Source organism: Capra hircus, chromosome 8 (assembly GCF_001704415.2).
Source record: "Capra hircus breed San Clemente chromosome 8, ASM170441v1, whole genome shotgun sequence".
NCBI classification, from domain to species: Eukaryota; Metazoa; Chordata; class Mammalia; order Artiodactyla; family Bovidae; genus Capra; species Capra hircus.
The window spans coordinates 43,849,166-43,862,459 of record NC_030815.1 but is presented as its reverse complement, the minus strand read 5'-3'; the positions used below and the strand labels follow the sequence as shown (position 1 = coordinate 43,862,459).

General features: G+C 43.9%; 1 protein-coding gene across 2 annotated transcripts in view; it reads left to right on the top strand.

The window, feature by feature from the left end:
• DOCK8 (dedicator of cytokinesis 8) overlaps window positions 1–11,971 on the top strand; it is a 235,049-nt gene extending 223,078 nt beyond the window's left edge. For both annotated transcript variants that reach the window (XM_013965961.2, XM_018052045.1), the window contains 2 exons: window positions 8,008–8,178; window positions 8,540–11,971. In XM_013965961.2, coding sequence (XP_013821415.2) covers window positions 8,008–8,178; window positions 8,540–8,600 — 232 coding nt within the window. In that variant the 3' untranslated portion in view covers window positions 8,601–11,971. The remainder of the gene's footprint in view (window positions 1–8,007; window positions 8,179–8,539) is intronic.

Here is a 13,294-nt window from a genome sequence, read left to right as displayed (position 1 = left end):
CGGGAAGATGGAGCCATTACTGGTAAAGGGACCGACAGGAGCACAAGTCGCAGAGGCAGGGGTGTCCTTGGTGCTTCTGGGCTCCTCTGAGCTGGCAAGGGCAGTGCGCTCTGTGGGCACGCCAGCACAGGGAGGAGAGCCTGGGGAGACAGTGGTATTGCTAAATAAATAAGTCTTTGAATAGAATATAAATGTAAAAGGAAGCTTGCTAAGAGAAGCGATTTTCTGTTTCTTAGTTAAAATGTCCTTATAAATCTACTGAACAAGCATTTCTAATTAGCTTCCAGCCTGAGGACAAGTGACTACAAAGAGAACCAGAGCTGAGTCAAACCAGTCCCAGGCCAGATACACAAAAGGAGATGAATTTTCTTAGGGATGATCCTCTAGCAAAGTCATGTATTAGACTTTTGATGGTGAAGTTATCTTTCTCCCCAGATGGCCTGCAAAACTGGTTGCTTTCCAAAATCAAATCCACCATTTAAAATGTTCTCCAACCCTTCCAGTGATTCCTATGGGAAACCAAGCTGTAGTCCTTCCCCTGTGCTTGGTGGGCTGCCGCCCTGTTCTGGGAAAGCCTCAAGAACATCTGTCGGTGCTTTTCAAACATTTGCTGTGCAAACAGATGACCTGGGAATCTTGTTAAAATGCAGACTCTGATTCAGTGGTTCTGGGGTGGGCCTGAGACTCTGCATTTCTAACAAGCTTCCAGGTGCTGCTAAGGCTGCTGGATGGAACTGAACTTTGAGCAGAGACTGTTAAAAATGTAAAGGTTGCTTGATTGCCCCCATCTCACATTTTCTCCTCCCGTCCCCCTCCCCAAGAGCTCCATCCATCAGGTCCTGCCTGTTGTCACTCAACATTTTTCTCCCCCTTTCCTCCCTTCAAAACAGTGAACATGCCATTACTTTTACACTTTTTAACAACTGTAGATGCCAGTTCATTCATTCAGCAAACAGTTATTGAGCCCACACTTTGTACTAGGCACCACACTACCTGTGTGCCAAAGCGAAGTCCTAGTACAAATGAGACAAGGCTATAGGCAATACAGTACTTCTGCTCACTACTTCACTGTCAAAGTCAGAGCAAAGTGACTTTCTTTCCACTTTATTTCACATGGATCAAAAGTAGTGGGTGAGACTGTGGTGAAGGTTGCATGCTGCTGCTGCTGCTGCTGCTAAGTCGCTTCAGTCATGTCCGACTCTGTGCAGCCCCAGAGACAGCAGCCCACCAGGCTCCTGGGATTCTCCAGGCAAGAACACTGGAGTGGGTTGCCATTGCCTTCTCCAGTGCAGGAAAGTGAAAAGTGAAAGTGAAGTCGCTCAGTCATGTCTGACTCTTAGCGACCCCGTGGACTGCAGCCCACCAGGCTCCTCTGCCCATGGGATTTTCCAGGCAAGAGTACTGGAGTGGGGTGCCATTGCCTTCTCTGGAAGGTTGCATAATCATATTAAACTATAAATTTACAGTTTAATACATAAATGATGATTAAACTCATCAAACTGTACATTTACAAGGGTGAATTTGATGATCTATAATTTATACCTTCAACACAAGTAGCAGCTGAGGAAACCTTCCTTTCCTCCATGGCTTAATTGCTTCTCAAGGCCAGTCAGCAAGTTGCGGCTCTGCAATGAATAGAGAAACCGTTTGCTCAAGTTGTTTGTACCTGTGTATTTTCTCCCCCAACTCTGCTCTCTGCAGAGGTGACACAGGAGTGGGAAATGTTTGGGCATGAAAGTGTTCCTGGGTTTCCCTTGAGTGAGCGCCAGCTTCTCAGCAGGCTTGGGCCATAGGTATATCAGTAAGCCCAGATTTCCAAGGTGAACATAAATGAGCCTGGAAAAGTGAAAAAGTGTTAGTTGCTCAGTTGTATCTGACTCTCTGAGACTCCACAGACTGTAGCCCACCAGACTCCTCTGTCTATAGAATTCTCCAGGCAAGAATACTGGAGTGGGTAGCCATTGCCCTCTCCAGGGGATCCTGCAAACCCAGGGTTTGAACCCAGATCTCCCACATTGCAGGCAGACCATTTACCGTCTGAGCCACCAGGGAAGCCCGCTATAAGTAAGCCTTCCGATGCTGACTGCTAATAGCGGAAATGTATGCTCCCGGTTATACTGTACCTGGGTCCCACTGCTAGGCGGTGGCCTTTCTGACTCAGCTGTGACAGACTGGCTGGAGCAGTAAAGAACCTGGCAGGCTGACCTGCTGCAGCTGATGCTCATCCAGCCAGTCCTGCAGCTCTCCAGATGGTTGCCAAGCTGGGGCCCTGATCCCCCTTCTGATCATCTTCAGGTTTCAGAAGCCAAGATGGAGAGGTACAGCATTCTGCATCCCTCCTTTGCTCCCCAGAGCATGCAGACCATTTAAAACACTGAAATCTGTGCCAGTCTGTATTTTTAATTTTTCTTGTATTTCTTAGCTTAGGCCGCTATAACAAAGTATCCCAGATTGAGTAGCTGAACAACAGACATTTATTTCTCACAGTGGTAGAGGCTGGGAGACCAAGATTAAGGGGCCAGCAGATTCAGTCGAGGTTCTCCCTCTTACTAGCTTAACCGTCTTCTCACTGTATCCTTACATGGTAGAGAGAAGCAGACAGTTCTCTGGTCTCTTTCTATGAGGGCATTAATCCCATCATATGCGTCCCACCCTTACAGCCTAATTTTAACCTTCATTCCTCCTAAAGGCCCTACTTCCAAATCATATCACATGGGGGTCAGGGCTTCAACATGTGGTTTTGGGGGGGCCACAACCCTTCAGTCCATAACATGTACACTTTCTTATTCCTATAAAGACTAAATGATTTTTAAATTTACTTTTATATTTAAAGAAAAGATAGCAGGACTTGACACCAGTCCCAGATTACCTTTAAGGGATATTGTCTCAGATACATCAATAGAGTCTCACTGCACAAATGGTCATAGAGTCTTAAAAGGACTTATGGTCTGTGAAGAGGAAGGAGAGTGAATTTGTCCAAGTGGCCAAAAGAAAAGCAACCGTCCAGTGTGGGTGATAAAAGAAACAGTTGGTGAAAAGTGATCTGAGTATTTGGTGGGAAGACAAAGCGTTAAACATCATGAGAGGTTGCCCCGGAGCAGGTCTGTAGTGGGGATGTTTGAAGGACTTGTGTCCCTTGTCCAGGGTCACAGAGACCTGTCTCAGTGGGCCTAGGAGGCTTGACAGAAAACTGAGAGCCGAGCCGAGCAGCACACATGTGCATGTGCGCGTACACAAACACACACGCACACGCACACACACACCCCTTTGGACCCCACCCCCGCCTGGGTTCTGGGATGTTGCAGTAGGTCTTAAGAATCTGCTTCCAGGTATCAGGCTCAAGGTTGGACATATTCCCAAGCCCATAGTCCCAATCTCGCCCCTTAAGAGGAGGAGACAGGGCCACTGTGGCTTACCCAAGGGAGGCAGCCCATCCGAGGGAGGTGGGGGGCTTGGGAATATAGGAAGGTCCAGCCACAGCTGCCCCTTCTGCCCCGGGGTGCGCCCCCTGCCCCCACAGTGCCCCGTACTTTCAGTCACACGTGCCTCCCCATCAGTGTGATGCGGGCGTCCAGGAACTGTGTCTTCTGTTGAACCGTTACCTGCCCTTCGCCCTAGGAGAAGCAGGCCACACTGGCTGCCCAGCACTCCCCACTGGCAGCCACCCAGCCAGGTCTTCAAACACTGAGACCGTTCCATCCCCATAAACCCACTGTATAGATGAAAGAAACGAGGTTGAAGGAGACTGTGATGAGCCCAAGGTCACACAGCAGCTAAGTGGCAGAATCAGGAGTTAGACTAGTCTCCCAGTGAGACAGGCTTCTCTTGGGGTCCGGGGTTTAGTAGAGGTCAGGCTGGGAGGGAGGAAATGCTGGAGACAGGGTTGGAGAAAGCCACACGGAGGTTTCCAGCTGAGGTGGCTCTCCCGACGGGACCCTCATATCCTCTGAAGCTCTTCCTGCAAAAAGGCCAGATGTTCTTTAGGTGCCTTGCCGCCAAATAATCCTCCCTTCCCTCAGGGGGCCTGGAACATGCGTGTCACTGCAGTCATGGGGATCAGGGAGCTGATCTGGTCTTCAGCATCTCCGTCAGACTCTCCCCTCAGTGCAGCAGCTCAGGTGGAACGTGCTCAAGTGTTGCCGGGAAGATGAGAAAAGCAGAACACCACAAATTGGGACTCCAGAGAGAATAGTCCCAACTGGAGACCAAAGCCATATGCCTAGCTTCTAGCTGGAAGAGCCAGGGTCTTTCCTAGGCAGCGTTTGTGGTGTTGGGGTCAGGACTGTGGGCTCTTGAGCCCAGTCACCTGGCCTTAAATACCCACTCTACCTTAACTAGCTTTGTGACCTTGGGCAAGTTACCCAACCTCAGTTTCCCAAGCTATAAAATGGGAATAAAATAGTAACAGCCTCTTAAAGTTAGTATCAAAACAAAGAGAGTCAGTTCATAGAGCTTAGACTAGGACTTGGCACATATGAAGTGACTGATAAATATAACGTTATGGAACAAATAGAAATGGCATCTATTTGAGTAGGAAAGAGAATTAATCTGAGTTAAATGTAGATATTATCTACCAATGACTCATCTGCCTCTGTAAGGTTTATACCATAACACATGATAGGGCTGATGAGACATTGGTCTGGGAGCATGAGGCTCTTGGACTTACATCCATGTTTTCTGTCCCCAAAGGTGTGTGACTCTGGACAGGGTACTTCATCTCTGCATCTTAGTTTCATCAACTGTGAAAAAAAATGGACTGGAATATAAAATCTCTAAAAGTACATGCTTATTCTTACATAGAACAAATAATTTCTATACATCCTAAGCATTTTATATATTTAATTCATTTACTCTTTATAAAAATTTATGAGGTAGGCTATTATCACCATCATGTCCCAAGTGAAGAAACTAAGGCATGGAATGCATAAGTAACTTGCCTAATGTCACAAAGCCAATAAGTTGCAAAGCAAGATTCAGAGGTGAGTATTTCAGTTCCAGAGTCTGTCCTTTTAACTGTTAGGCAATGCAGTTCTCACTAGGCACTACATTCAATTGCTAGTAACAGAGAAAGGAAGTAAGAGTGACTTAAGATAGAAACTTATTTTTCTCTCATATAAAATAAGATCAGAGATAGCCATCCCACAGCTGTGTGTTAGTCACGTAAAGTCATCAGAGATCCTGGCTCTTCCCATTGTTTTGCTCTGCTATCCTGGTTTTAGTGTATCTATCCTCATAGTCACAAAATGGCTGCTAAGGCTCTGGCAATCACAGTCACATCCTAGGCAAGTATCAGGAATAGAAATGAGGAAAGAGCAAACGTCTACACTCCTTTTAAGAGCTTTCCTAGTGACTTCATTTTATATCTCATCAGACATCCCTTTTTATAAAGGAGGCTAGGGAATGGAGTTTTCCAGGTGGGTATACCACCTGTGTGTGTGCATAGCCACTCAGTTGTATCCAGCTCTTAGCAATCCCATGGACGTAGCCCACCAGGCTTCTGTCCATGGGGATTCTCCAGGCAAGAATACTGGAGTGGGTTACTGTGCCCTCCTCCAAGGGATCCTCCCAACCCAAGGACTGAACCCAGGTCTCCTGCATTGTGGGTGGATTCTTTATGTCTGAGCCATCAGGGAAACCCAGGTTTACCACCTAGAGTTCTGTTGTTAAGGAAGACAGGGAATGGATGTTGATGAAGCAACTAGCAATTTTTTGTCATACTTAGGGACTGATGGGTGAGCTATGCTGAAGGAACATTGCAGAGGAGGGAGGGAAGAGATCCAGAGGGTCAGGGCTCATGGCCACGCTCTCTGTAGAAAAGACATCTAACTCCTTAGGTAGAGGCCTATGAGAGTTACTCTCCAAAAAAGCCAGGAACAGTGTTCTGAAAGCACAACTTCCTGTCCTTTCTAGTCCCCATCAGTCTGGTTTCTGTAGGACTCTGCTGAAAAACCCCAGCACATTGACTGTAAGAAAATGCTTGTGTTCAGTGACCTTATCGACAAAGTGAACAGCTAGGGAGGGGGCCATCTGGAACAGTGTGTCACTGAGTGAAAGCTGCACAGTTCAGATGTCTGTGGACCTAATAAAAGTGTTACAGATAAGACCATTTTAAAAAATTATTTTTAATGTACTTATATGATCCTGTATACATTTCCCAAGAGATCTGGCTCTTCTCTAGGAGGGAAATTTAATTCATGGCTCTCTTTAGTTGATGAGTTTAAATTAACATAATGAAAATTATTTTAATTTTTGTAAGAAAACCTAGAGATTATAATCCAAATGGAAGAAAGAAATACAGAAAACATCTATGAAATACTTTGTTATAAAATTTGTTAAAATATAAAGTTACTTTATACAAATATGAGTCTTCATTCTACCTATTAACATATTTGTCTTTTTAAAACACTATGTGTACCTGTAGATATTATGTCTTCTGATAACAAAGATCGTAGAGAGTGTAGTTACTTCGGAAGTTTGCAGAGTAGCCCATCGCCAAGTTAGCAATTCACTTCTGCAGGCCTCTCATCTGCCAAGGTTACCAAACTGGGCCTTGAAGTCACCCTGAAACTGATTTTATTTTACACATGGTGGTAGCTCATAATTGTTAGTTAAGGGGCAATAAAAAAAAATAATAAGGGGTGATGTAGATTTCTCAGGATTCAAAGACTATATACCTCCCCTTCCTACCTCTTCCCTGAAACCTTTGATATACAACCTTGGGTATACTACAGTTTGCTTCAGTTAATGTCAGACTTAAAAGATAGATGAAAATCCAGTTGCAGAAGGCCTCTAGGGTGCATTGAATCAAACCTTTCTTCTAAAGCAGGCGGATTCCATGATGAAGCTGTATCCATAGGTTTAATGTTGCTCAGGCCAGGTGGCTTTCCCCTGCCCCACAGCTACATGCCACCTGATTACTTCGTCATCCTGAGCATGTTCAGTGCTAATAGGGAGGATTTGATAGCAAGGCCTGGGTATCCTTGTTGTTGCTATTCAGTTGCTAAGTCATGTCCCATTGTTTGTGACCCCATAGACTGTAGCCCTCTAGGCTCCTCTGTCCATGGGATTCCCCAGGCAAGAGTACTGGAGTGGGTTTCCATTTCTTTCTCCAGGGGATCTTCCCTAGCAGGGATCGAACCCACATCTCCTGCATTGGCAGGGAAGTTCTTTACCACTGAGTCACCAGGTATCCCCAGTAACACTACCCAAAGCAAGCACCACTATTAGGAAAACAGTTTAAACCATGTTGATCATGGGAATCCAGTGCGCCTGAATCATTGCTAATCGTTGTTGTAGTTCAGTCACTAAATCATGTCCTACTCTTTGCGACCCCAGGGACTACAGCACACCAGGCTTCCCTGTCCTTCACCATCTCCCAGAGTTTGCTCAGATTCATGTCCATTGAGTCGATGATGCCATCCAATCACCTCTGTCACCTCCTCCTCCTCCTGCCCTCAGTCTTTCCCAGCGTCAAGGTCTTTTTCAATTAGCTGGCTCTTCGCATCAGGTGGCCAAAGTATTAGAGCTTCAACTTCAGCACAGTCCTTCCAATGAATATTCAGGGTTGATTTCCTTTAGGGTTGACTGGTTTGATCTCCTTGCAGTCCAAGGGACTCTCTCTCTCAAGAGTCTTCTTCAGCACCACAATTCCAAAGCATCAGTTCTACTAGTCATTGCATGTCAGCTAAGTTTCAGCCATTGTGTTGTCTCTTCGAGGTTTGTTGATAGTAAGTTCCCTTGGGTAAAACAGTATAAAAGGAAAGGTAAGCCTTCCTTATGTTTAAATAAGATAATTTTCTTCTTTGGTATGTAACATCCTGCATGGGAGACAGACTCTGGAACTGGCTTTGCAGTTAATTGGCTTCGTGACCTGAGGCAAGTTAGTTAAGCTTTCCATGTTGTAGTTTTCACTGGAGGTCGTTATGGTTATAGCATACCTGTATGAGTTAAATATACAAAATCTCTATGAAATACAACCTCCTTTCTCCCCCGATTTTTGCTTCTCAGATGCGGGGAAGCCGTAGAGAAAAACAAGCGTCTCATCACAGCAGATCAGAGGGAGTATCAGCAGGAACTCAAGAAGAACTACGGCAAGCTGAAAGAGAACCTCCGACCAATGATCGAGCGGAAAATTCCGGAACTCTACAAGCCAATATTCAGAGTTGACAGTCAAAAGAGGTGAGAAGAAGGCAGGGGAGGGTAAAGGCAGAGCCCCTGGGGGTGGGAGTGGGCCCTGGAATCATAGAAGCTGCCCGAGCATGATCTGTCTGCTCTGCTGGCATCCCGATCCTCCTGCGCCTTCTCCTTCACCTCTCGGGGCCCCTCCTTGTGGCCTTCTGCCAGCATCTTCCCAGGGCCAAATTATTGCCTGGGTTTCTCCTAGGTTAGTGCAAAGGCATGGCTGCACTTTCCCTTGTTTACGTATTTACTGAGTTCCCCATGATAGATGTCCTTTTCTAGTGAATGATTTTCCCCCTCCCTCTCTTTAAATGGCTAACCGATCTTTCTTTCCTCTGTTCTCTTCCCTCCTTAATTTCAGAGACTCCTTCCACAGATCTAGTTTCAGGAAATGTGAAACCCAGTTGTCACAGGGCAGCTAAGAAAAACTATCCTCACCCAGGAAGACTGGAGGCTCTGTGACCCTGGAGAAGGACCCGCTGGTGCCTAAAACAGGATATTTGCCACACAGGACACACCACACCCTCCCTTAGCGGACGTTCTCTGAAAGCTCTGGGACCCAAATGAGCGTGGAAGTTGCACACAAATGGGGTGCGACCAGACTTCAGACATTTGACAGATGGAGATGCTGGAGGCTGGTTCATCAGGCGTGCCTGTGTTATTTGTTAAGGCGTGCTTTTTCACGTAATTGTACAAAACAAGGCATAAATAACATCTCCTGCTGAGTAGTCAGGCACTGCCTAGACAAGGGATGACTTCCTCCCATCTGTTTTTGAATTAACCTATATTTAGATAAACCCAAATTGCCCAAGGGAAAATGAAAAAGTTGTCCACCAACCTATTCAGAGTGAACTTGTCCCATCCCCTTTTTATGGGAAAAAGCTGAACTTGTTGGAGTACAAACATTCCAATAAATCTGTGAGGGGAGGGCTTACTAGAAATCTTAAGATCATGAAGGCTGGAAATCCGGGGATCAATTATTTGTGGACTTGCTTCCCTTTTGGTAATGGTGGACTAATTGTTGTACAGTTATTTTTGCTTTTTGTTAATTTAACACACGTTAGAGGGGTGCACACTCCACCGATGTAGGAGATGCATGGTACTCTGAGGGCCCCGCTCAAAGTTGCAGATGCTGCATTTACTAAAATGGAAACAATTCTCCTCTAAAGCTTGGCTTTTTTTTCTTAACGCTCTTGTATCACTTTTTATTCTCTTCTCTGGGACCAAGTTTATTTTTATAAAAGAGTAATACTTCTGCTTTCATTTCTGAACATTGTGCTGTCCATCAGCATGTGTACATCAGCTAGAGAATATATTCAGCTTTGGATTCTTTGGACAAAGATGAACAAAGTTATTATTTGAGAATTAAATTATATATTTTTTAATATGACTGATTACCTTGACTGGTACTGAAAACATAATAAGAATTGCAAGCAAAATGTTTTCCTTTTGCAACTCGTCTTTTTTGGTTTTGACAACTCACAACTCTTTGGTAAAGCATTTCAGAGAAGAAGAAAGATGCCTAATTATGGCCTTGGTCAAACAGTGCTATCCAGGGTCACACTTCATATATAATATTTAGTCTTGGTGGTCATGAGAGAGAATTTCATTTAGATATCACAGAACTTTTTCATTTATATCATCAGGTATGCATGAATTTTATATTCTGAAAGAGGACATTTTTCTTTTAATTACTGAAACTTACTAGTTTAAATGGCAAACCTTTTGTTCTTTAGACATTTGGGGCAGAACTCTTCCAAAAGTATATGATGCATTTAATTGTTTTCTTCAATGAGTACATATGACATGCTTTAGTTCCGTGTGTCGTTTAGTATCTTCTGTGTGGGAGAAACTGGGTGAGATCAAGGTCAAAGAACATTGTCACTGCCCTCCAGAGCCTCTCAGCTTAGTGAGAAAGAGCATCTGTATGGCTGTAGCTATAATGCACAGCAGACTGCAAGAGGCAGTATGGAATATAACCTTTTCTCAGTGACTCGAGAGTGGCCATTTTTATCAACACCAATTATATTGTGCCTTCAGATATAATAAGGGTTAGGTGCTAAGTTACGTAGGGCTGGCTTTTAACTCTAGGAGCCCTAAAATCTGTGACCTAAAATATTCCAGATTAAATGCCCCCTGCTTTCACGTTCAGTCTCTCTCGTACTACAGTGGGCACCACACGCTTCTTAGGTACAAAAACTTGTGTTCACTGTTGCATTCCTGTCTCCTAGCCTAGGACTCCACACACAGAAGACACTTAATAAACATATGTTGAATAATTAAGTGAATGACTGTGAGTAGGCCTGCTTCTAGACCAGCACTGTCCAATAGAAATATAATATGAGCTGTATATGTTATTTTAAATTTTTTGGTAGCTATATTAAAAAATTAGGAAAAGAAACAAGTGACATTAATTTTCATAATACATTTCATTTAATTAATATATACAAAATATTATCAATTCAACGTGTAATCAATATAAAAATTATTGACAAGGTACTTTACATTGCTTTTTTCATACTAAGCCTTCAGAATTTGTATGTATGTATTTTATACTTAGAGATTTTATACTTTACACCTAATCTCAATTTTAAGTTCAGCAGCATTTCAGGTACTTGTAGCCAGATGTGGCTAGTGGCTACTATATTGGATGGTACAATTCTAGAAACTCTCAACTTATATGATATGATGCCTCTGATCTGTGTGCTCAGATTATAGATTGGCAAAATAGGAGGAATAGTGTCTAGAGTAAGAAAAAATTCTGACTGAGAGCCCATGGGCTTACCTAGAAGTGAAGCTGGTAGCGTTGGCGAGTGTGAACCCGTCAACACTGGTTTAACTCACACTCTTACTGAACTAACCCTGGCTCTTTTCTCAGTTCCAGATAGTTTAGTTGTTCTTTGGGTGTGTGCTCTGTCGTTTCTGACTCTTTGCGACCCTGTGGACTGTAGCCTGTCAGATGCTTCTGTCCATGGAATTTTCTAAGCAAGAATACTGAAGTGAGTTATTATTTCCTACTCCAGGGGAGTTGTTCTTTCTGTAATGGTTATAAATGAAGTGGAAGCATTGCACTTACTTGAGTAATGGCATAAACAAAGAACTTGAACGTTGGTTCTCTGATTGATGATGATGAATGAGAGTCGCTCAGTCGTGTCCGACTCTCTGTGACCCCATGGACTGTAGCCTGCCAGGCTCCTCTGTCCATGGGATTCTCATGGTAAGAAAACTAGAGTGGGTTGCCACTTCCTTGTCCAATGATTATGTATCCTAAATAAGGGATTAAGAAAGAAGCATTTCGGACATTCCTAAGAGTAAAGCAGATTAGGCCTTTTGTGTCCTGGAAGTTAGAGAAAGCTGCTATGCGGTGATAGCCCACTTGATTTTACTTTGCAAACTTCTGTACAAGCTTATGGGAGAAACCTTCTGATTAGCTTCATGCCTCCTTTCCTGTAACAAGGTGTTGAGTGCAACTGTCACCAGGTCTTAAGAATCTCAGGAAAGTGAAACCTGAATTTATTGAGTAGACCTGATTGGGTTTGTCTTAAATGCCATAATACTATTCACTAAGAAGTCCTTTCCATAACAATACATTAGTTATAAAAGCAAAAACTTTTCGAGCTGTCACTGATAATTGTGTTTGCAAGTATGTTTGCAAAGACAGGGAGCTTTTGTTTTGCTTTAAATGTATTTTTAAATGCTTATTATCTCAAATGTTGTAATGCTGCTATTAACTAAGTATTTTGCAAAAAAAAAAAAAAGACTAAAACTAAAGTTTCTCATGTATTGCTGTGTATGTCTGCAGTAACCAGTGTATTCTTTTTTGGACTTAAAGCAGTGTTTCTCCATCTTTTTCACATTCTGGGTGTAAATATTATCTACTAAGGCATAATATAACAGCCAGCCAGCCCCTAAACTCATTAATTTAACACAGCAGTAAACAATACCTGATGCAGTTCCAGTGGATTAGGATCAGTTTAGATGGGCAGTGTGACTTAAGGTCTTGCATGGCAGGTTGCAATCAAGACATTGGCCAGAGCTGCTTTCATCTGAAGGCTTGACTGAAGCTGGAGGATTCTGTTCCAAGGTGGCTCATTCATAACTTTAGAGAGTTGATGCTGGTCATTGATGGGAGGCCTCAGTTCTTCTGCCTGTGGACCTCAACCCCTTCTGCATGGGTACTCATTGACTTCCCCCCAGAGTGAGCAGTTCAGGAGAAGCAAGCCAAAAGTGGCAGTGTCCTTTATGACCTAGTCTCAGAAATCATACTCCCTCATGTCTGCCATATTCTGTTTTTCAGAAGCAGGTCACAAAGTTCAGTTCACTTTCAAGGAGAGGAGTAGCAGGCCCTACCTTTGGAATGGAGCAGTCTTATAAAACTTTTGAACGTATTCTAAAATCACCATAACGGGGCACATTAAAATTTTGCATTTGTTGTCTCACTGGGGTAAATGGACAAAGCTACTTGCTTCCAGAGATGACCATCCCTGGACCTCTGGCTGTTCTGAGCCCCTCCCAAGGGCTGGGGTCATCATGCTCAAGTAATATCTATAACTCAGCTCACAGGTGCACCATGGCACCCTATTTGGGAAGCCTTAGCCTGGGGATAGTACTTAGCTGGCAATCTTTTGTAACAGACAGAAAACCAAACTCTAATCAGTGTTTTCAAAGGAAATAGTGGAGTTAATTGGTTCACTTAATAGATTAACCCAGATGTAGAATTGGTTCAGACCCAGTTGGATTCAGGGCTTATACCCGTGTCCTGGGCCCATCTTTCATCTCTGATTTCTCTTGTTTGGCTCCATCCTCAGGCTTTCAGCAGTGCTCCCTGGAAATTCCAGGCTTATCCATCATGAAAAAGGCAGTTGTGAGCCTCACAACCTCACACAACTAAGCTCCACAAAGAAAAGAGATTTTGTGTTCCAGGATTCCGAGGCAGAGTCTTTGGGTTCACTCTGATCGGAGTGGCTTAAGCTGAGCAAGGCCTCCCCTCACAGCAGAAGCAGGATGAATATCAACTCCAACCACAAGGCTACTGATAGAGGGACTAGTGGTTCCTCAGGGAACCAAGAAGAAAGGGGGAAAGAAGCACAACAAAGCATGCTCCCTGCAGAACATT